Consider the following 24,165-nt stretch of genomic DNA (forward strand, 5'->3'; position numbering starts at 1 on the left):
ATTATACTCTAGACACATGCACCTGATAACATTTGGCAGTGCGCTGTGTGGGGCCGTGGGTAAGCGTACGTACTTTCCTCTATACTACCGGTACAAACTATTTGTACCTTGTACGTATGTGTACATCATACCATTTTTTTTCGTGGAATGGTACCGCTCCTGGACATAGTTTTGCACGGTCGTTTTCCAGTACGAACATTGTACATCGTAGAAGTAGACGTGATCGGTACTGACCAATAATATACGAATATACGTGCTGTCCTTGTGGAGAACCCCACATGCACGAGCATGTTCATCAACGAGACAAATGCTACGTGCAATGACACGATGTACGCAAGCCAGTCACGCGTCCATCTTGACGCCAATACGATTTTGATGATGTAAGCGATATTCTTGGCACGTCCGTTGCCCAGTTGATCGTCTAAGCCCCGCACGTTGTTGCAGGAATTTTTAGTTAACGGGAGTATGAAAAAACGTTTCCAAAAGAACATGATTTGATTGATGAGATATCTTAGTTTGAATTTATAGATTAATGAAAAAAAATTCAAATCAATACATGTATGCTTAGAAAAAGACATGCATGATTTGATGAGACGAGGTGACATGATTTGCATGTCATTATGATGGGTCTAACGACTTCTATTTATGTACAGAAGATCACAATCGACGAATCACGTAGTATGTTGGACAATTCATCTTCTTACGCCGTTTTTACGGAGGACTCGCGGCCGGGACAAAGCGCCAACGCACGGGACCGGATGGTCCAGTCCAGAGCAGACAACAACGACAAACATGGCAAAAACTGCTGAACTTCCTTTTGCCACGAACAGCGATCATAAATGAACGCAGGGACCCTGCAAATGCATCTTAAAACTTGCAACGTACAGCGTCGGAACAGAGGAACGGCGCGGGGTGTGTGTGTGTGGGGTGGGTGGGGGGGGGGGCAAATGATGGATCGGCGCAGCATGCAGCAAGGATTCAGAAGCACGAAGAAGAGCAAAAAAAATACTCTAGAGCCACGGCGAGCTGAACTCTTCATTTCACGTGCTCTCGATTCAGGGATAAATGCAAGTGGCTGGTCGGTCAGTCAGTCTGCCGCGGCTCTGAACATACGTTTTGCTTTGCATGGTTGCGCTGAGACTTTACAGTGAGCTGTCCTGACCCGTTTACATCATGCATGATCAATGAATGCATCGAAGCGAGGTAGGCACTGTCCCGCACGCGAAGCGATTTTTGGACTGACGAATTGATATATCAGGTGCAGGGTTCCGGCCGGCCAGGCGGCCACACATGTGAAGTTCAAACGGGCAGGGCAACCTGTGCAGTGACGCAGGAGGCAGAGACATTCATGGCCTTTGGCATTTCACAACGCCCTGAAAGAGCGAAGCGGCCGGTGGTCAAGCTCCTCTCGAGCAATCGAAGCGAAGCATGGAATGAGAGGAGGCTCAGGAGCAGGGCCGTCTCCGGGAATTGGAGGCCCCTGAGCAAAATTGAAACTCTTATTCTAAAATTTGGACAACTTCATATAACTAAAACATACTCCTTTCGTCTCATAATTCTTGTTGTTGTTTTACTTCAAATTTGTACTAAAACAAGGACAAGAATTATAGGACTGATGGAGTAGTTTTATTTATGCAAAAACTAATGCCAAAAGTATACCTCAATAGCTTGACGAGCAGCTATTTGATCCAGAACTTGGGATGCACTTATAATCCTAAAAGTTTTTACTCAATGAAGAATATGTTACAATATTAACCTCAATGAACAGCAGTGATCAATCATGATTGATTAGAAGTAGCAGGCTAGCGGCCAGCAGCACCAGGGCGCACAGAGCCGGAGGCCTGCAGTCCTGGACGCGAACGGACGGAGCGGAGGCTGGAGGGCGTCGTCCAGAGTAGCTCTAGATGAGAGAACAACAGGGAGCGGGGAAGATAATTCAGCCCGAGGCTGAGGAGCCGATTAAACTGACGAACGAAGGCACGAAGCAATCGATCGTCGACGGGCGGCAGGCGATTGGGTTTGGGTGGAGTCCTCGTGAGGCGTCGACAGGAGGTCGAGGAGTCGTACGTGCACATATCCCGCAGTTTTTGGGGGCCTGAGCGGTCATGATCAATGCCGTGCGCCCGTCGGCCCGCACAGTTAGCGATTAATTTCTCTTTTTTCACGTTATCTTTCCTAACTAACTAGCGATACGGGGGCTAACGTTTTGGTGGCCCTGAGCGGTCGTGCACCTCGCTCCTGCTCGTCGACGGGGCTGATCAGGAGGGGGCGTTGCAAACATTCGCCGGGAGAACAGCGAGCCTTTGCATGCTTCCCCTGATCCGTATATAATCCTTGGTAAACGACCGGGTCGGATTTCCATTCGCGAGACAAAGTTTGCCTTTGCAGTTTCGATCGATGGCTCCATATCGTATCAGGCTATCAGCGTTGCCCTCTTCCCCGTGTCCTGCAGTTTTGTGTTGTGCGCACATGTACAGCAGGTACGGAGTACAATATGTCCACAGAAGATGTCATCGTATTCTCTTTCCTCGCAGAGCTCCTTTAAAACCAAACTACCACGACTGTCGACGGCAGGTAGCCATGTCAAATAACCCCAGCTGGTTTTAAAGCCACACACCAAACCCTTCTTCTCCTTCCTTGTCCTCTCCTCCTGACCTCCTCTCCTAGCCAAGCTACCTAGACAGTAGACACCGTCAGAAGAACACAAATGGTCACCAGGAAGCTGGCCTTGGGCTCCCTCTTCCACACCAAGGCCGCCAAGGTCGACATCGCCTCGTCGTCATCACCACCCCGCGACCCGGCCGCCGCGGCACCCGCATGGGCGTGGCCGTCGTGCAAGCACCCGAGAACGCAGTCCTTCCACCACGCCGCCCTACCGCCGCCCGGCGCTCCAAGGACACTCGCCTCCATCTTCCTCGACTCGGCCGAGAGCTCCTTCACGAGCTCCTCCGCGCGGCAGCACGAAGACGACTGCTCCGCCGACGACAGCCTCTCCTCAACGGCGTCCGAGGCCTCAGCTGCGGGCGAGGCTGACGACAGCGCCATCGTCGTGGGAGGCCTCCGCATCCGCTCCTCCGACCGGCTCCTCTTCGACCCGGCCGCGGGCGCGTCGGCCACGAGCTCCATCCTCGAGGAGAAACCGTTGGCCGCCCGCGCCCGTGCCCGTGACCACGAGGTGTTCGTGGGCGGCCTGGCCGTGGCGTTCGAGTCGGCGAACCCGTACCGGGACTTCCGGGCGTCCATGGAGGAGATGCTGGACGCCGCGCACGGGGTCGGGGCGGGCTTCTTGGGCTGTGGCTGGGGCTGGCTCGAGGAGATGCTCGGGTGGTACCTCCGTGCCAACGGCGAGGACACGCACGGCGCCATCGTGGCGGCCTTCATCGACGTCATAGTCGCCATCGCCGACCGGCAGGCCCGCTGTGCGTGCTCGTCCCGGAGTTGTTCGTGCACGTCCGTGGATCGAGAGTTGGGAGAGGAGCCCAGATAAGACGAAGCTAAAATACTCCAGTGTAATAACAGCCTCTGTGGATCTCTCGTCATTTGTGTCAGTACCTGGGTGGGATGATCATGAGTGTGCGCATGTCAACTTTGTCGAGCCAAGATGAATGAAAAATGAATATTGCAGAGTCGGTTAGTTAATTGGGACTAGCTAGGCTCAGTCGATTTCTCAGTCATCCCGTCCGTATGTGCGTGTACATGCATGTGTACGTGTACGAGTGTGTACCTGTGTCAAAATAAAAAGCACTAGTTCTTATATTAATAAATCTAGTCCCACTTGTATACTTCTCATGTATATTGCTACGATTTTGAAACAATGCTAAAAACTTGAAATTTGAAAAATGACTGATCCTGCGAATGCACAATTGTACAGCACAACCAAACTCCACGAACAAAAGGAAAAATGCAACAAAAAAATAACAATCAAAATTTAAAAATTGCATGTAAAACTTTATGCCCGGTTTTAAAATTGCAGGTAAAACTATATGCGCGGTTCTAAAAATGCAAGTGAAGCTTTATGCACGATTCTAAAAATTACAGGTGAAAGTTTATGCGCAGTTTTCAAAATCGCAGGTGAAACTTTATGTGCAATTCTAAAAATTGCAGGTAACCTTTATGCCGATTCTAAAAATTGCAGGTAAAATTTTATGCGCGATTTTAAAAATTGCAGGTGAAACATTTAAAATTGTGGGTGAAATTTTTTTAATTGCACTGAAATTTTCAAAATATGCAACTCGCCCAAAAAAATTGGGATGCAAAAAATAAAAAATGCTAGACTAAATATCAACGCACCACCGGGCCAACTGCCTTTCACAGTTTACTGTTCGGTTATTTAATTACTTACATATTTTCGGTTACGCTGTTGATTGAGAAATTTGTTTTCTCAGACTGATCCCTAGGAAATCCGTATTTATTATCAATAAAGCTCGGTATTTTCCCTTAAATCTGTGTACCATTTTTTGTGCGTGATTAGGCGTGTTTGTGCATGAACCTGGCGCAAATATCGTGTAATTTAGGACTCTCTAATCAAGGGGCTGAAAATGATGTACGGACTGAAGTGCAACACAATCGTATAAGGGAAGGATGAAGTGTGTGACGTTGGCGTGCAGGTCGACGCAGTCTGTAGACATATCTCTCTCCACGCCCATGTGGTCTTTTAACTGTTCCTCGATCGGTTCTGTTCTATGAGGATGATGGGCTTTTGTGGGCCGTCGCGTCTGTGGGCCGTCCCTGCCTGCTGGTCCGTGTGACTCTTATATGTCTTATATGTCTGTGTGACTCTTTCACCTGTATATTTGGTCATATGTAGTGATCTGAAGTCGAATGGACCTTCTGGCAGATCCCTGATGAGATTGGTGATTGTTCGTCTCTTGAATTACTGTAAGTGATCTTCGGTATCTTGGAATCTTGGAAATTTAAACACGCTACGCCTCTGTCATTTGTAATCTGACAACTTTAGAATTTCTTATGCATGGAGCCAACCATCATCTCACTGAGAAATTGAGGACAAGTTATGCGTGGTAGCTACAGTCAAAGAAGATGGCTTCTTGACTGACTGGGCAGTCGCATCACATTTTGATTTTCTACTTCAACCGGATATACTACTGTTCATAGTTTGTATGACTTACTGGCTAATATGGTGATACTATCAGTGCAGAGGCACTTTAGATTCTGATCTTCTTGTCGTGAGGTTTGTTTGCTAATCTTGGCATGGACGGCAGGTACGACATCATAATTGAAAATCCTAAAATTTATCCTTGCCTTTTTTCTTCTTCTTTTGTCCAAGAATTCATGGCTACGTTTCATGCTACTTATGTACATTGGTTTTCCGGTTCCAGTAGTCATGCACATTTAAATTCTATTGGATCTTCTGTTTTCACATAGCATAACTGTTTCATGTAGTACGATGCCTGGAAACACACATAACCTTTCATACTGAAATTACAGAAAGTAGTGGAGCTTCAATAACAGCTGTAAATGAGAGGTTTGCTCATATGCACTGATTACTTCTGCATATTTTGTATGATGATGTTTTATATGCCATTCTGAACTATTTTCTTCATCTGTGATGCTATCAGATTTAGGTCTTTCAATGTTTTATTTGAAGAGATTTATCAAAAGCAGTGTGGCTGGTCTGTTCCAGATTCAGAGTTGCGTGAGTCACTAAGACTCACAGTTGCAGAAATGCTTTTGCCTGCATACAGATCTTTCCAAAAGTGTTTTGGCTATGTTTCCTTGACACCTCATATTCATAGACAATGGCTTGTAATGCATGAACCTGGACCCGTGGATCATAACTACACTTATTCAATCATTCTTGTTTTCATGCTATTGTTCTGAACCCTGGTAGCAGTTTATTAAACCTAGCCTTGTACCTCGAAGAGCCCCTGCTCAATTCCGAGACCAGGGGGAGCTGCAGCCCTGCAAGCTACTGCTTAATAATCCACACGGCCAAAACAATTGCATGTTTTATCACCAATATAAGAAGCAAAAATAACGAAGCAAACAGGTTCACCAAACATGCTCTTGACAGGCCGGATAATTGGCAGCGCGGCACGGCGCGCTTATCCATCTAGTGAGGAGGTGTACGCATTGAAGGATGAAGATGAAGCGGTTTCTCATCATCGGCTAATCAATCGAGGCCAACATACAAAAATCGGTTGACGGGCCAAACTACCTCGGCCTGGCCCAGCTACAGATCCACCTGTCAAATCGATATCGATATACTGTCCACATGCTGTGAGCTGTCCGATCAGTCTCTATAGACGTCCCTGATTGTTCCTCCCCCTTCAGCACACAACAGCGAACGGAAAAAACCCGATCCCGCACGCTACTGCCTCCTCTCATCTCCCTCTCCCTCCCTCCTCCGCTGCCGGCGTCCGCCCGGCCGCCTCCTCACCGCGCCGCTTCCTCTCACAGCCGCTGCTCCCCTGGATCCAACGTCCTTCCTCCTCCGCCGCTGGCATCCTCCCATCAGCCCCCCCTCCGTAGGATCCCACGCTGGTGAATTCGGAGCCTCCGCCGCTGCACTTGTGGTGGGGATGAAGCGGGCAGATGGAGGGGCGGTCGCCACGCGTGCGTCTCTCCTCCAGAAAGGCGGCGGCTTCCTCTCCTTCGGCACGGCGGCGGCCTTGCGATGGCGATTCAGGCGAGGCGCTGGTCCCATGCGAGGGTGGTTCCGGCAACTTGCGTCGAGCGTGGAATGGGCGGTTGCAAGTTCGTGCGTGTGCAAGACCTCGGTCAGCTATGGTCAGCCCCGTAGACTCGAACCGCCCCACTTCCCCCACTTCCGGTGTTTAAATTCCTTCCGCGGCTACAAAAAGGCCAGATACGAGCTCTGCAGATTAGTCTCCTCTCCGCTGCTCTACTCTTCCCTGCTCTCCTCTCTTCAGACATTGGTGGTAATTGAAAATTTCTACAATTTCTCCTCCGTCGTCCTGCTAATGGAATTCTTCCTTCTCAGTTGTTCTGTCTTGTCGATTTGTAGAACTCGGAAAACAAGTGAAGCGAGGAGACCTGGAGGAGTTCCGGTGAGCTACAGGTTAGTTCTCTTCCTCTCTTCTTCGGGCATTGATGTTTCTTTGCAATATTCTACGATTTCTCCCCCCTCTTCAATTCAAAACTTTCTCTTCTGTAGCTCTTATCGCCATGCTGTTTCTTGGACTGAGTGGTTAATGTTTGGTTTCTAGCGTTGATTACGGTTAGTTCTTGCTTCGTTTCTTGGTAGATGCTCACATGTAACTGAAATTGAGTTCGATCTGCTACTTGGTTTTGGATAACTACGATTCCTCTCACTTGGTTGATCATGCAATTTAATTTACTACGGCAAGCTGCAGTAGCGATGAATATATACCCACTTCTGAAGCTGTGCAATTAGAAAAAGTGTGGAGCACAAGAATTTGATATGTTCATCGCATTGTATTAGCATAGGGACAAATAAAGATGCTGCTGTACATGTTGTAGGGGGAAGTTCCTAGGTTCAGTGATGAATTATTGATCAATACTTTATTTTGAATATTGATCTTTAAATTATCTAAATAATCTTATTAGAATTTGCTACATTCTAGATTTGAAATTATAGACTGATATATTTGACTTCTAGCTTTTAGTATTAGCATGTCTTCATAGTAGTTGCTATCAGGAGACAACTAGAATCCAGTCCTGCTACAGATATAGGTGTAGCTGAAGGTATTGCTCAATTGTAGTCTTTGCTGGGTATTACATGACCCATGAAGTTGGTGTTCATATGCCAAAAAAAATCCCATTTAAATTCAGCTCCATATATTTGATTCATTCATTAATTTCTATCCTTGGTCCTCCAGGTGCTGCCACTAATTAGCTTTGTGTGTCTCCTAGGTTCAGCTATAAGTTTCAGTTTTAGTTCGAAGTGTTAAATACTTGAAATTAACTAGGAGGGTTCAGGTTCAATTTGAATTTAAGTTTCTCTTTTCTTATTTGATTTTTAGGATTAATTTTCAATTCGAATTTAAGTTTCAGCTTCCTTTTAAATTTTTCTAAGAAGGGTTGTACACTGTTTGATGCTCAATTTGTTTATACAAGAGAGGGTGATATCAATAGTAGAGGGCTGATGCTTGTGCTTTCTTGTGTTAGCTTCGTTTTCAGCTCAATAGCTCAGGGAGTGTCTGGTTATCAACAAAACAAAAAACTGACTGAGACCCAAAAAATATTTCATGTAGCTGAGAATTAGGCTCTCCCTTTAGCTTTCGCTATTTCCTGGCTACCCAATATGAATAGTACAAGTATCAGATTGGCATGTTCAACAAATAATAACCATAGTACGCGAATTAGTACCTATTTGCTGTTTCTGTTAGATACCGTACCAAGCTTTGCTCTGCCATGGGATCTAGATAGTTAGGGGAAATCATGTTTCATTTCAGATTATTAGAGCTGATGTTATTTTTTCCAAACAGTAGAAGGACGAAGAGGAGGAGGTGCTGGAGCTTGTCAGCCACCACTACATCCATCAAAACTTCCTTCGGTGGTATTTCTTTCTCTTTTTCTGAACTTTTCTGTGTCAAACCGCAAAAAGGCTGAGAGTGTATTTTTATTTCTTGGTGCCCTTAAAAACCTGTCAAAGGTACCACCCTGATCCATATTTTTCTATTATGGCTTTGTGTTCATTGTAGTTTAACACATGTTAAAATATCAGAAAATGATCAATACTGTGCACTCAATCAACCAAGGACCAGTCATGCCAATTGTTTCTTTAAATATTCCAGAGTGGCACTCCATACAAGAACGTTGAATAAATGGAAAAATTATTCCAAATGTTCTGAAAAGTAGAATATGAAGAAAAAATGATGAATTTAAAAGTAAGTCAGATCTTAAAAGTAACACTGAGGTGGAAAGCACAATTATAAATGGTCACAATGGAAAATAAAGCTCTGGTTCTCAGTTCTAAATTATTCCCTATTTTCTTTGAGTTAACCTACAAACTAATACTTCCTCCCATCCATATTAATTGTCTCACATTGCTCAAATATGGATGTATGTATGCCTAAAAAGCGTCTAGATACATGTAATATTTCGATAATTAATATGGATCGGGGGGAGTACAACATTTTGACAGTCATTCCCTTGTTTTTTTATGAGTTCATGCTTTTAAGGCTTAATTTTTTATTTGGCTGGTAATTCTAAACCTATAGGGTAATATTTATTTTACGTGTGCCATCGATTAACTATTTTTAACATTGGTCACAGGAGAAGAAGCATAGGCAGGCTGTGAAGGAGGCTTTAGTTTTTCCGAGGACAAGCACGCCTAATGGCACGAAGGGACACCGCAGGTTCAGAACAGCATCAGATTTAAGAGGACAAGCACCATTTCATCTCCCTTGTGCTCAACCTCCTAACACCTTGTTGTACATGGTCAACATGTACGTCATGGATTCCAACTGCCAACGGTTACGCCACGAGCCTCTCAGGGAAATAAAACAATAGTTTATCGACATATATTTGTAATTTGGGTTGTGACCTAAACATCTCAGTTCGCAGGTCCAAATTCCAGTGTTGTATGAACTCCAAAAGCATTATTGCCATCAATGTTAAGCACTATTTCGGCCTTTAGCTGCTTAGCAGAAAAGGGAGAGTGACATTTTAGTTACATGAATTATGGTCTGAGCTGTAGCATTATATTGAGAGACACTTAAAAGTAACATGTTTTTTTTTATGTACACTGTATAAATCATGTTTCTATTCTTGAGCTCTCGTTTTGTTTGTCGGTGTTCTTCAAGATTTCGTTATCAGTTCTCGTTTTCCTTACTCCGTTGGACATGACGAACATATGTATTCCGTCGCAACGCATGGGCTCCCTGCTAGTACTCTGTAGGTCTTCAGTCAGTCACTATCACAATTGTTAGCGTTAGCCTACCATGTTTCAGACATGTCATGGTACAGTAGTTCACAATTTTCTTTTGAAAGGTTTGCAGCTAGTTCATCCGACAGTGCAACGTTCGAACAACTTGAAGCTTATGGTCAACACACGTACAGTACAGTACTTTTTTTTTCCTGTTCGTTCAAAAACGCAGGTATCGTTTTCAATTAGCAAGGACCTGAACTTTGCTTGCAAGGCAAGCGACAACAATGGTACGTTGAGACGTGAAACAGTTTTCTGAAGTTAGAAACTATTCTGCGCCGTGACAACACCATTCAGTTTGTGTCTGAATTCCTCTCCGCCAGGCGCCTCTTAGGACAGGCCCCTCCGCTGCTCACGGAGACGCCGGACTCGATCCGCTGGACCCCCTCCACCGACGGCGTCTACTCCACCAAATCCGCGTACCTGCTCCACTTCATAGGCCGCTCGAAATCTGATCTCCCCAACTTCGTTTGGCAGCAGTGGGCTCCACCCAAGCAGAAATTCTTTGCGTTGCTCCTCTTGCAGGACCGGCTATGGTGTGCGGATCATCTCCAGCGCCGCGGATGGCCAAATTGTTACTTTTCCCCCTTTGCCGACGGAATTTGGAAACCTCGCTTCACCTCTTCGTCGAATGCCCCTTCTCCCATCAAATTTGGTGCGATCTGGCAACCTGGATAAACTGCAACGGCATTGCGGGCGCTCTTCGGGCGGACCACAGATCCCTCACCGACTTCCTTGGCTGCATTCTTGCTCTCTCCACCGACGCCCACAAGAAGGGAGTCAACTCGCTCTTCATTCTCACCTGCTGGACCATTTGGCATGAGCGAAATAACGGGGTCTTCCATGACAAAGAAGTCCCAGGCAGGCAGTTCCTGGTCTTCATCAGAGACGCGGCTCAAGATTGGGCCTTTGCTGGCGCTAAAGCTCTAAGGAAACTGCTTTGGGAGCCACCATGATTTATTTCTTCCTTTCTTTTCTGTTTCTCTTTTTTTTTCATTTCTCCTTTGCTTCGCCTTGCGGCATTCTTGTACACTTTTCTACATGCTTAATGTATGAAAGCCAGCACTTTAAGCTTTATCTTTCGGAAAAAAAAAGTTAGAAACTATTGTATCTAATCTAAACAGTGAATTCCTCTAACCCTCCTTCAGGTTAGCGACCTATTTGGATCAACGCTATTGCAAAACAGTACTCCCAGAATGTGCACGTTTGATGTTATCTGCAACCAAAGTTTTGACACCTGTTCTAAACCTCTGACTGTGAGAAACTTAGAACTGCAAGACATTCAGCAGCACGAGAGTCTTCCTTGTGCACTGCTGCGGCCTCCCTCGGTCTTCCTTGCTAAGCCGTCAGACACATATCCTGCAAAATATGGAGAAATCTTTCTCGGTTTCATCTTCGTCATCCTGGTCATCTTCTTATCGGATGAGATTGAGCAGAAACGGACGCCTGGCCGAAGCATCTGGTGTCGTCCTCGGCAGATCAGGCTTCTTCTCGGTGACCTGCTGCTGCCGATTCGGGAGAGGGGTTTTGCACTCGGCGGCGCGATCATAGTAGGAGGAACCGGAAGACTTGGGAGGGGAGCATTCGGAGTCCACTGAACCCAGATTAGCACGGAGGTGGCGACGGCCGCTGCTACAATTATGCCGGCCAGTCATGCGCTAGCTCCTTTTGACTCGCCCTCCCGGTATTTTTATTTCTTAGCATACATGCTCATGTGAAACCCATCCTTTAAGAACAACTCCAAGAGATCCCCTAAATCTCATCTCCCAAATCTCAACTCTCTTCAGCAGATTTCCTAAATCTCATCCCCTATAATTCACATCTCTATATTATATTCATATCTTCCAACCGATTTTTTAAACATCAATATTTCAAATGAGTTGATTTGAAATCATATATTTGAAACACATATATTTGATGTTTAAAAATATTACATTTTATTCATAATAAAATATTTAAGTAAACTATAATACTCTATGATATTTAAATTACCAGAGTCTTTATAAATTACAAACTCTTCTATACCGCTATATTTCATCTTGAGAATACATCACAACACCATATAATTTCATAAATGGAATGCAAAACAAATATTAGTGCTAAATTTACAGAAATTTGCTCCAATTTACAAAGTCAGATGCAAACATGATACAAATAGCAATGCATTATCATCTCTATCTCATTTCCAACCCAGCTGCACTATCCCTCCTCCCAATCCCCTGCCTCCGCACCTTGCCAGCCCCCAGCGCCGCCGGCCACCTGCGCCCCTGCTCCTGCGCCATGCCCAGCCCCAGCTTCGCTCTCTACTCCCCAATCCCTTGCTCAACGCCGGCAGCCACCCTAGCCCAGGCTGCCCAACTCCGCCCCTCCGCCCCTTCCCTCCTCCCCATGCTATGCGCCGCCCAAGCCCAGCGCCGCTGCCGTCCATGGCCAGCGCCGGACGGTGCCCTTGCCCAGCGCCGCTGCCCGTTACCAATTCCCCAGCCTCCTCTTGTCCCAATCTCCAGCGGCTGCCGGCGGCGAAGAAAGCAGAGAAGGAGAAGATGGCTGGGCGAAGCAAAGGATTCAGCGGGAGGGAGATTTCCGGCTAGACGGTTGACGGATGGGGGATCCCGACCCCGATTTGGGGTGCTGCTCCATATGGGGGATGAGATGGGGGCACCGCTGGAGCACGTTTTTGAGCCAAAATCCCTAAATTTAGCTATTATTAGGGGTCTTATAGGGGATCTAGGAGATCTCTTGGAGTTGCTCCAAGGGGACTGCATTCTCTTATGCATTCCACGTCAGATAAAATAACAAAACATGTTCTACAATAAGTCATATCTTATTGACCTATCTTACAATTAATGCCTAGATGAATAAAATTAATCAAATAAATGTTAAGAAAAGATGAAATCAATAGGTCATGTCTTAATTGTCATATCGCACTTGCTTAGTTGCTTCCACAAAGACACCCAAACAACCCCTATGGTTTGTCTTCCAGGTTCCAAAGATTAACAGCATGACACCACTCCTAACAGCCAACCTCAATGATCCGTGCTGTCCCTCCACAAGTAATTTGCAAAAGCGCTGTCTCTATCAGCATCAAAAAAGATATAGTCCACATCCAAGGGACTTGGAAAATCACTGCCATAGTCGACTTCATCCTCTTGAAATTCAAGGCCACCAAGGTATTCATCATAACAGGGGTGCACAACCATCTTCCTGTTGCTCTCACAAGCAAAGCAGCAGCCTAAGAAAGAATTTTAAAGAAAGGTCAGTAACTCTTGTTTGGTTACAACTTCTCAGGCATGGACTAAAGCAGGAAAGGAAATTGCAAAGTGCTCCCTACATTCCATATTGCAAGTCATTTTGACTTTTTTAGATGGATAAATTTACTATGCACCAAGAAATATAGCATATATCTTAGGATCATAGCAAAAACTATGCACGTAGAAAAGCCAAAACGATTTACAATTTGGAACAATGGAGTATCATTGAACCATATTTGCACATAGATAAGGATAAAACATGTTGCTGATATGAATATGTCAAAGCAATTAAATGAAGAATGATATCAGAATCTGATAAACAATCAAGTAGGCATGTGAAGTATCAACAAGTCCATAATCAATTCCAATAAAAAAAAGAGTTCATAATCAAATCAATTCTGCAGGCGCACAAAACTGAAGGGCCTAAGAAATGGAATACTAATATCATAAGGCAACATTTAGGCAAGCTTGCAATATGGAATGATGGTACTGGAAGCTACTAGCGAAACGAGTCAATCAGTAGACAGAAGAGCATTTAACTCAGCTGCTTCAAAGTAAGCCTGAAATATGGGATGAACACACCAGAAAATATGCTAACTGGTGAGTGAATACTTGGACCAGAAAAGAGGACCAATTGCAATTTCAAACTAAAAAGATGCACTTGGCTAATTGCAATTTCAAACTACTCCCTCTGTTCCTCAAATTAAGGCCTATATTGTTTCCTTTGACCGAGTGTTTGACCAAAGATTACTCCATCAACGTGTGACTTATGCGATATAAATCATAATCATAAACAAGTACTTTTGAATACGAATCCAATGATCTCAATTTTATTTCACAATATATATATATATATATTAATAGACTAAATCTTAGTCAAAGGCTCGGTCAAAGAAAACAATATACGCCCTAATTTAAGGAACGGAGGGAGTAAAGACGACCAAGAACATCAACTTTTGTACGAACAGCAAATGCTACTTGAAAGTAAAAACTTGAATAAGGCATACCCAATAAACAAAAATATAAATTGTCACCCAATCAGGCAGTCACAAATACTTGACGCTTTAGACAATGTCCAGTCAAACTCCAGAAAATTAAATGTCTAACACAAAACGTTATGTGTACTTAAGTCCTCAAAATAGTTTGCATACTGTCTTTTTTACAGGTGTATTCCAAAAGAATTATTGGTCAATGCTAGGTTTTGGAGAATGTGTTCTCCAAAACATTATGACTGGAGCGGGTATATGAAGTAGTGATATGGGTATGTACAATAAGAGGAACACCAAATGTTTAAGGCAGCAGAGAAGCAAATCATATTTATCCCTCTACAAAAACAATAAGGGAGCAACTTGTACATAAGCTATCATCCAAATAAGGTGATGACCGAAATTGCATTATGGTGACAGACTGACAATAAAGAAGCCCCAGATGGAGCATTGCATAGTTATGTGGCAGTTCTCCTATCTGAATGGTTGCTTTCAACTCTGGTAAGGATAATGAATACTTATTCGAGCATAACAGTAACTAAAAGAAGAATATAAATAAATACACATTCAACGGTGTGTTTCATTCATGTACACCCAAATCAAAAATTGAACTTTTTCACAGAGGAAGGGCATACCAATGTCTGTGACCGGATCAACTGGCACACATAGGCGGATATCAGTCTCATAACAAGAAAGAATAATTGCCTCAGTGAAGAAGAGCACAGGGGCGCCTACTGCGGAACCAGAGCCCTCGTGGTACGCCAGGAAATTGATGTGGTAACAATTCTCTAGTCCCTCCTCCATTAGCAGACTAGCACCACACACAGAATGAAGCTTCAGCTGTTCACCAGACCGTTGAGTGTATTGTTGCAGTGCCATGTTGACAACATTAACCACTTGATTTCCTATGCCCTTAAATTGCTGCTTCTGAGATGCAATGCAGTCAAGGACTTGTGCGCTTAACATGAGAGGCGATACAGAAGGTTCATGTGGTGATGACGGCACCAGCACTTTGGAGAGGTAGTTGATTGATTTGCTGACCCCGTTTGCCAGTGCGACGGCAGCGGTGAGGTCAGCGCTAGTGGAGAAGAGCCGCCACAGAGCATCACCGTTGGAGAGGGATGGGCACAGGTCGCGGAGGGCGGCCACGAGCCCGTCGAGAGAGCGGTGGCAGATACGGGCGATGCCGTCGGTGCTAAGCAGTGCGTTGGCCTCATCTTCGTCGTCGCTGCCGGCGGGCCGTCGGACGGGAAAGGCGGCGGCGTACCAGATGGAGTTGACGACGATGTTGTGGACGGGATGGAGCGGACCGAAGCAGTGGCCACCGACGTGGAGGCCCCGTGCGAGGCCGGTGGTCCTCCTGAACTCGGCGGGGGGCAGCCGCGAGATGGCGTCGAGGTAGAAGCGGTGGATGATGTCCAGCAGCCTCCGCCTCATGGCCCTCTTGTCCGATTGAGAGAAATATGCATGGAGAGAAATATGCACGCAAGTTCTGAATTGATGAATGAAAAACAGTCCCAGGTCCTCCCTTGGAAAAAAGATCCTATACTGCTATTGCTTCTTTTCCATTTTATTTCTGTTACTCAGTTATTGAATTGGTAATTTACAAAAACCCAATACATTTTGTAAACGGTGGTGACGGAACATTGCATGCTGTTACGAAGTTCCAGTTATGAAGAGACTGAAGTATCTTGGATTACGGAAACAAGTACATCGTTAAATTCCGGTAAAAAAAGTACATCGTTACATAGTGGCTTTCTATGCTTACAAAACTTTTATTTTGGCCTTGCAGAAAAATACCATGGGTACTATTTTGGCTGCTTTCTACGTACGAGTAGTAAATTAATATCAAGGCGGCTAGGAGTACAAGAGAGAAAAGTTAATGTTGTTGAGAGCATACCGTCCGTATCTCTTGTCTTGACCACGCATGCAGTCATGCACAGTCATGCGTGTTAGCAGCTGCAAGGCCTTCATGGTTTTTCACCAGGACAGGTCTGTGCGGTTTTCTGGCGATGGAACCCAAGCAAACAAGTTTCCTTGAAATTTTTTACTGAAAGGGGGCTCAGATAAAGGAGGTCGATACTGTCTCTAGCTCCTGCGTTACAGGACTCTAGGTTGTCAAGCCTGCAAGCCCGAGAGCAGCGGCCCTGGCTTCAAGATTTTCACCAATGGGGACCTGTGTCCTGCCTGTGGTAATGGGAAGCAACAAAGGATTTGCCATTTCTTTCACAATCAAAGCTCACTCTGAACGGCCAGTCCACGCGTGAAATGAATTACTTTCGTACTCGTGCAGTCGCAGCTGTATGTAGTAGCTGTATAAGCTACACATGTCTTCCGGTCGATCAGAACTCAAAAGTTGGTTCTAATTAATCAATGTACTTGCATTCCCCAAACATTGATCTAGCAATTTTCACAATGGATTTAATGATCGTTAATTTTGCACCCTGGATGTTAATATTTTTCACAATGGCCGAGTCACTAACAGGCCTTTTAGGCACGTCGAAACCGTTTTCTGCAGTACTGTGGGAAGTCTAAGAGCATCTCGAGGGATGAGCCCCCATTTGTCCATTTGAAGGATGTTTGGTTGTCCAATAGTAACTTCATTTATCTCTTCATGCATGAGTCTTTAATATGTGAGTCAAGAAGACAAGTGGACAAGGTTTGGAAAAGTTTTGCATAAATGGGGACTCTTTATACTCTCCCCATATTTGAAGAAAATTAATGTGAGATGTGGACCACTTATTGGGTTACATAATTTGAACATGGATCCCATATGGACAAAAGTGGACAAATGGGGAGAATTAATTTGTGGGCTTCACTCGAAGATGTCCTAACTACGGAAAGTGGTTTTGTCCAAGAAATTAGAAAATGTTGCTTTCAAGTAAAATAAAAGTGGTGGCTTTGAGCTGCGTCCTTGCTGACGCAAGCCTAACGATCGTAAACGGCAGACGCGTTGTAAGGCGTGGATCCGGCACGTCAGAATTATGGTTATAGCCGTTGAAACTAGACTTTGTGCGAGGACCGAAAAGGTAATGGTTTCTCGGAATAATTGTTTTAATGATGGCTCTTGTTGAGGACCTACTCACCCCCTCTGATCCCTAATAAGTGTATGATTTAGAACAAAGTTACAAAGTTATACTAAATCTGAGACATTTATTATGGAATAATATATAGTGATGGTTTTGGATATTGTACTCTTTCTTTTAAGACAACTAGCTGGGTGGCCCGTGCATTTGTGCGGCTAGACGCATTATAATTTTTTGTCGCAATTTTTCAGCAAGATATAGTATTTGATTACATCTCTCTTTTAATCTGTACTATCGGGAGTAGTTGCTCCTATATGTACATTTCACACAAATTAGGGAGTATATACCGCAATTGGGAGTATGTAGTATATAGCTAGTGTATAGTATGTATTCTATTTTTAGGTAGAATAATACCATAGTATTTCTCTAATACTTCAAAAATACTTTGCATCCAAATAGCTAGGGCCCAAGGTAGTTTGGGTTTGACTGGTTTGGGCGTGAAAAGCAGTGTCAAGTCGGTGGATGTGTGGCACGATTGTGAAGCTTGTATCGAGAGTTTGAGACAAAGCAAAGTCCTGAAGGTACATTCTATTCACTGACAAAATATTGGATGGAGGAAAAATTCAGAACCAGATTTTCAACTTCGCAAGGGGGACGTTTCCCCACACTTTCCTCCCCCAACCCCGTTTTGTCTCCCTGGAAGCGACTCGGAGGTTCCAGACCTAGCCGCCGCCGGCTCTCTCCTCTCCGTCCTCCTCCTCGCCGCCGCTGCCGCCGGCCTCCGGCTGCCTCCAAAGGTTGTGGTCGGGGATGGTCGTGGCGGTCTTCTTCACGGCGAGAGGCAGCCTTCAGCGCAGCAGCGGCCTGGCCGGCATGCAGGAGCAGCGAGGGCGCGCCGTGCGCCGTCGTGGGGGCTTCGATGTCCGGTGGAAGGCGGCGATTGGCCAGGTTCTGCTGCAACCGTCTGGATTTGTGATTCCTTGTCTAGATCTGGGGCGGTTGGGGCTTCTCAGCGCCAGGCTCCGCGCTGGCAATTCTAGGGCTCTGGGACGACACTCCCCCTCAATGGTCCGGCAGCTCCCTTCGTCGTATGGGTGGTCTGCAGCTTAGGCCGCCTCCACTCATTTTCCCCTTGTCCACGTTGTTGTCCCTGCCATGGATGGGAGAGGCTGGGAGAAATCTCAGACCGGCCTTCGTCGGCTCCGGCAATGACGACACCTTCCACTACGGCATGGTGGGGCAGGGCGGTGCGGAGATGGCGAAAGGGGGAAGGAGGCTGAGATTTGTTTTTTTGGACGGGGGAAGGGATCTTTTGTTGCCTGGCGTGAAATTTTTGCTCGGCTGCCATGAGGATCTTTCTCGCCAGCAAGGCATCCTTTACCTGCGGATACAATAACCTCTAGGTATATAGTTTACTCCACATTAATTTTTGGATGCAAATTCTCTTTACCTAGAGTTACACTATTTGCACCTTTGCTTTACCTTGAAGAGAGAAATCGGCTCTAGGTAAAGATTGTTACCTTAGGGAAAACTGTGATTTCTAGTAGTGTGCGTGTGTCGTAGCCCTCCTTGGAGGCATTGTGGTGGCCTCTCTCTCAGATCCGGGTGAAAACCCAAGGTCCTGTGGACCGGGCAGCGGCGTCATGTTTGTGTCGTAATCTCCTTGGAGACATTGTCTTGGATCTGTCGACTCCTTGCAGGTGGGGTGGCGTTGGTGGATGATCGGGAGTGGCCTTTCCTGGCTTCCTCTTCGGTTGTCGTCGATCTTATGTTCGTGCTTTGTGAAGAGCTTCGCGTTCCTGCTGCCGCCTCGGCTGATCGGTGCCTTTTGACGGCGTGAATGACTAGCTTCTATTCGCAATCCTCGGGGTTGTCCTACGGCGGTCAAGGTTCGTGTGCGGTGAGGTCTCGACTTCACATCGCCCTTCGACTATGGTTTCGGCGGTGTGAGGTCCTTCGACCATGCCTATTACAGTTGTTGGCCTGTTGCTCCGTTAGCCGTGGTGATGACAGCTAAGTTGGCGTAGAACCTTGTGTGCGTTGCAATGTCTCGGTGTTGTGTGGCCTTTCGATGGCATTAGGAGTGCTCCTCTAGCGATGCATGTGTGCGTTGTTGTTGTGATGATTATCGTCGTGTAAACTATTTTGGATTGTTTTGTTATTCTCTGTAACTCTTCTTCGTAATATATTGAAAGCAACGTCGCTGCCTTTAGTAAAAAAAAGAAACACAAACTTTGCAAGGGGTGTATGTCCATCTCCTCCTAGAATGCTATCTCTAGATCTATGGACGTGGCACACTGATGCGTAGTGACGTGGCCCCTACATGTGGGGCCCACATGTCATTTACGTAGTACTGTACATTGTGCTGGCTAGCTACTACAGGGATTGATAGACTGCCCCTAGGACAGCAATAGCATGCATCTGTTTGTTGCCGCGTGACCTGCGGCCATCGAAAGGAAAACAAATCTTTGCCGGACGGGTTGATCCTTATCTCGTATATCGAGCAAGCAGGTCAGCTCACATGCTCCACTGTACATGCAGCACTGCACCGCGTGTATTTAAAACTTCATTTCACACTGCGCGCAAAGATCAGATAAAGGTTGCATGGCTTGTTCATGAATTCATTCATTGGTACATGTACCATAATGCGTGATCAAGGACCTGTTTTGCTGTTTTCTGAAGTTCTCTGTTGAAGCTGCTGGGACTCAACGGGGATTTGCGATGGGGCTTCGTCTGGTGTGAGGACTGCACGAGGTGCTGGCATGCTGCTGGGAGAGGTGATAGCAAAGAATTAGGGGAGGGCGTGGCTTGTATGCCAGGTTCTCTTTAGTGTTTGCTGTATACTATTCCTCTGACTTGGCTGACTTCAACGTACGCACAGCGACATTTACTCACAAAAAAGAAACACGCCAGCATGCAAACGATTTTTTACCAACTTGGTAGCCTGTTGGTGCAGCCTTGCTTGCAGCAGTGGAAAGGAAAATGAATCTTTACCGTCGAGCGTCGAATCAATCCAAAGCCATTTGTGCACGCAGCTGGCATGAACGCTAGTTCCGAGCCTTTTTGCATCTTGCAAGTACTCGCTAGTCGGCAGTTGATTGGGGTCTTCATCACCCTATGCTTCCTCACTACGGAATTAACTGTGGTGGATTTGCACTTAATTCGGGACGGAGGGAGAATTAATCTAGCACTAGTAGTATACTAGTAGTAATAGAAATGACTGATGGGCGTCATAGTCTACTAATAAAAGTGATTAATATAAATTGATCTCCAGTAAATCGTCGGGGGCCACCAAGTCCCAGCTCAGCGCCATATCTCTATATATGGACCTAGCCGCCCAACCTCATTGCGTATTGCTAGTCTCCAGAAACCCGGCCAGTGGGAGTGAGCTAGCTCCATCACTTCCCACCGATCCATATATCTTTGCAAACCTAGCTTCTAGCTGCTTCTAACTTTGCTGCGCATCCGATCGAGCAGCGGTTGCAATGGCGGCACCAAATATATGCGTAGGTGAGTAAGTGCTTATTTGTCTTTTGTGTCTATAGACAAGGATCGGACTATCTCTCTAATACGAGTAGTATAGAGTTTGCAACCTACGATCCTTTCCTCCTTTTTTTATTATGTCGTTCCACCATCATCTACGCTCATTGTGCTGGTACATTTATGTACTGATGTATACATACATTATATAGGTCTTGCCGGTCCTGTTGGCGTTGGGAAATCGGCGCTTTTGAAGGCTCTCCTCGACAACGAGGTAAATAATCAAGCATGCTTTATTTTATATATACTCGAGCACTACTCCGGTTGAAGATTGATTCGTTCACGGTAGATATTAGGCAGTAAGGTAGGTAGATAGATAGGCAAATACTTCTCCTGATCCAGATTATAGCTAGTTCACTTTGCCTTTATTATAAGTATAAACATTTTTAGTTCGATCGAGTTTAAAGAAAAATGCATTATTGTATCAATATCATTTCTACAACGTCAAATTAGTTTTATTATTAGATTCTTATAAATATATGTGTTTTGGTAGTGCATTTATTTGAACACGTAGATGTTAATATACATATGTTTCTAAAAACTTGGTCAAACTCAAAGTTAAGAGGGGTTTTACTTATTAAGACTTGAAAGAGATGAAGTATAATTTGGAATAGAAGAGCATGCACATAGACGAAAAAGACGAAAAAAATGAAGTTAAGAGGTGTTTTACTTATTAAGACTAATATCATTTAATTTCTTCGTCTGCATATGCCTGCCGACCGTCGGTTCGCGTCCATGACTTGCACATTGGTCAAATTAAGTTTGACCTGGAAAGTGATGCACAACGACGCCCAACCAAGGATTTGGAGTTTGAGCACGCCAATATCTTTAAGTGTAGCTCCGCAACTACGAGTGCATCATGCTACAGGTACCGTATGTCGTCAAACTACATAACGACACGTACACTCCTATCTGCAAATGTTGTACGGAGTATATGTATATGCTATATAATGTGTGCACTAGCTTGTCTTAATTTACCAATTTTTTTCACAAAACGTGCACGTGCTTTCTTTCCATTATTATTAGGTCGAGCGGCCACCTGGCGGACATGGAACACATTGGCTGCGACACGCCTGGGCATCTGGAGAAGCGCTTCAGCCTTTCGGGACGTGCCGCCTTCGTAGACTGCCCGGTACGTAACGCTTGCACATGCATAAAATTTATACGGAGTATATATACTTGGATGAATGCATGCGGGTTGCTTATTGACGACGAGCAGAGTAATTATTATGTGGCACAGTAAAAAAACTACTGTAACATTTATGCATGGTACGGAATAATAAATATATACTGTAGTTAGTAATATATACTGTCATATTGTAAGTACGCTTATACTCTATTTATGCATGCCCGTGCAGGGTGACCTTTTCTTTGTTTCCACGATCCTTAAGGGCATCATGATGGCAGATGGGATGCTGATTCTTTCACAGCCAACAAATGGCTTTGAGGGTTCCCCTCGTAGAGGCGTTGGCAGGTGCCCATTTGATGGGAAAGAGTATCATGATAGTTCAAATCATCAAGAGCACTGCAGATAAGAAGACGCTTAAAGCACACGTGAAAGAGATCCACAGGTGTATGAAACATGTACGTACATATGCTGCCGTGTAGATTACTACTGTAACTCCTTAATTATGCTTTACTTTTAAAGTTTTTTAATCTAAAAAAATGAATGACCTGACATGCATGCATTTGGCGTTTTCCTTCACTTTTTGTTGCCACGCCCTGCCCTGCACGCAGCTTAAGATTTCTCCGGCGGATGTACCCATAGTGGAGGTTCATACAGCATCTGCACTGAAGGGCATCGGAGCCGTGTGCAGAAGGCTGATAGACATGATGCTTCAACCACGTGGAGTGCTAGCTGCTTCGTCCTCCTCCTCTCAGGCTCCGGCGGCGGCGCCGTTTATGCTCATCGCGCGCAGTCGTGTGGTCGATCCGGTGGGGGAGGAGGAGGTCGCCGCAGTGGCGGACGCAGCGACTGCCGGTGACGCAATAACGTTTGCCACAATAATCGGACGTGTGGTGCAGGTACGTACGTTATGTTACGTGCGTGTGCAAGCAAGCGTACTACGTCTTGTGTCACAATAATTTCACTTATGATACGCATGCATAGCAGTACCTTGTTAATTAGATTGATCGATCCATCGATCGAATCCGTTTAAGCAGTTGTCTTTTACGTAATAATAATGAATATAATTGCAATGCCCGGGTACGTGCGCTTCCTGCACTGCAGGGGATTGTGTCAGCAGGAGATGAAGTTGAGGTCCGGCCGGGGATCATGATGAAGGGCGACGACGGGAACAACGTAGTGTGCTACCCTATAAAGCTCAAGGTTGTGTCGGTGTTGGCGGTTCGGCAGAACTCAGAGGATGAGGAAGAAGACGACGACGACGACGAGAAGAAGAAGAAGAAAAAGGGGTCGGGCTGGTGGCGTTGCGAGCAAGTGCCACGATTGCCAACAGGAGGCAGTATCGGCTTGAAACTGTCCTCGGAGGAGGAGATGGAGGCACGGGGGGCCACGTGCTTGGCCATCCAGGCAGCTTACCAGATGTATACGACGCGCTCAAGGTATGTACGTGCATGCATAGTACTATGCTTATCTGCCTCCTGTTGGCTGTGATTATTAGTGCGCGCGCGCACACACACACGTATATGTTGCTACATAACTATCTCTCTCTCTCTGCTGTACGTGCAGATGGATGTCCTTCTCATTCCCAGAATGTGTGACCCCTACACCGAACAAGTTTACGATCCACTGCCGCCGGTGGAGGCCGGTGAGCGGCTGCTGCTCATCATCGGCACCATGTCAACCTATGGCTCGGTGAGAGAGGTAAAGGCCGGGCGCAAGAAGAGCACGACCACCATCGTGGTGACAGGTCTCTCGCCGCCCACCTGCGCCCGCTACCGCGAGAGCATCTCCATCTGTCGCCCCTTCATGCTGTCCTGGCATCTGGTTGGTAGCGGGACGATCCTGGGCGGGAATAAAATTGCCCAGATGGCTCTACTGTAGCTTGGTACTCTAGCAGCTAGCAGCAGCAACCGCAGGTGGTACCCCCGGCCAGTCGGCACCGCTACTATCTGGACTACTAAATATTCTATTTATGTTAAACTTCGTTATTACTGCTAGTATGCAGTTAACTAGTACCACGTGTCACGTGTTTATTTAATTTGTAGTACCTTAATTTGATCGAAGAACCAGTGTGCAAGTGTTAGCTAGCACTAGTAGGCAGGCGTGCACGGGTTGTCAACTACTCACTCCGTTTTCTAAATACTCGTCATGTTAGTATTTAGGAATATATGCCACTGTGGAAGTGTACTTCAATTCCCTGCTTGCCTCTGATGAATTGAATGGATTTCAACGACTATCTACAGTTATCTCTAGTAGCATAGTAATACCTTTAATATATTTTTTCCCTCATCCATGGAACAAGACTTGATCACTTATTAACTGGCTGGCTGTGTGCTTCCCTAAGCTAATGAAACTGCCGTCTGTT

The 24,165-nt window shown here is 45.6% G+C and overlaps 3 protein-coding genes across 3 annotated transcripts; 2 read left to right on the plus strand and 1 right to left on the minus strand.

Annotated features, from left to right (window-relative positions):
• Positions 1–2,525: 2,525 nt before the first annotated feature.
• LOC100836328 (transcription repressor OFP13) lies at positions 2,526–3,670 on the plus strand. The gene has a single exon (XM_010235256.3). It carries the CDS (start codon positions 2,708–2,710, stop codon positions 3,485–3,487), a length of 780 nt encoding a protein of 259 aa, XP_010233558.1. The 5' UTR covers positions 2,526–2,707; the 3' UTR covers positions 3,488–3,670.
• Positions 3,671–11,895: 8,225 nt separating this feature from the next.
• On the minus strand, positions 11,896–15,545 carry LOC112270766. Its single transcript, XM_024458866.1, has 2 exons — positions 14,744–15,545; positions 11,896–13,103 (listed from the first exon to the last, which is right to left on the minus strand). Exons 1-2 carry the CDS (start codon positions 15,543–15,545, stop codon positions 12,898–12,900), a joined length of 1,008 nt encoding a protein of 335 aa, XP_024314634.1. The 3' UTR covers positions 11,896–12,897.
• A 4,956-nt stretch (positions 15,546–20,501) lies between these two features.
• Positions 20,502–23,895, plus strand: LOC112271072. The gene is made up of 8 exons (XM_024459986.1): positions 20,502–20,644; positions 20,827–20,888; positions 21,436–21,542; positions 21,701–21,806; positions 22,033–22,258; positions 22,412–22,699; positions 22,905–23,239; positions 23,367–23,895. Exons 5-8 carry the CDS (start codon positions 22,112–22,114, stop codon positions 23,494–23,496), a joined length of 900 nt encoding a protein of 299 aa, XP_024315754.1. The 5' UTR covers positions 20,502–20,644; positions 20,827–20,888; positions 21,436–21,542; positions 21,701–21,806; positions 22,033–22,111; the 3' UTR covers positions 23,497–23,895.
• The last annotated feature ends 270 nt before the right edge of the window (positions 23,896–24,165 follow it).

Source organism: Brachypodium distachyon, chromosome 2 (genome assembly GCF_000005505.3).
Source record: "Brachypodium distachyon strain Bd21 chromosome 2, Brachypodium_distachyon_v3.0, whole genome shotgun sequence".
In the NCBI taxonomy this organism is placed as follows: domain Eukaryota; kingdom Viridiplantae; phylum Streptophyta; class Magnoliopsida; order Poales; family Poaceae; genus Brachypodium; species Brachypodium distachyon.

What these genes read in the sequence shown, in the direction of transcription:
- LOC100836328 (XM_010235256.3), top strand. Translation starts at nt 2,708, where the DNA reads ATGGTCACCAGGAAGCTGGCCTTGGGCTCCCTCTTCCACACCAAGGCC.
- LOC112270766 (XM_024458866.1), bottom strand. Translation starts at nt 15,545, where the DNA reads ATGAGGCGGAGGCTGCTGGACATCATCCACCGCTTCTACCTCGACGCC. An exon ending in TGATCCGGTCACAGACATTG is followed by an intron (nt 13,104 to 14,743) that starts GTATGCCCTTCC and finishes ATTCTTTCTTAG; the next exon opens with GCTGCTGCTTTGCTTGTGAG.
- LOC112271072 (XM_024459986.1), top strand. Translation starts at nt 22,112, where the DNA reads ATGGCTTTGAGGGTTCCCCTCGTAGAGGCGTTGGCAGGTGCCCATTTG. An exon ending in TCCACAGGTGTATGAAACAT is followed by an intron (nt 22,259 to 22,411) that starts GTACGTACATAT and finishes CCCTGCACGCAG; the next exon opens with CTTAAGATTTCTCCGGCGGA. An exon ending in ATGTATACGACGCGCTCAAG is followed by an intron (nt 23,240 to 23,366) that starts GTATGTACGTGC and finishes CTGTACGTGCAG; the next exon opens with ATGGATGTCCTTCTCATTCC.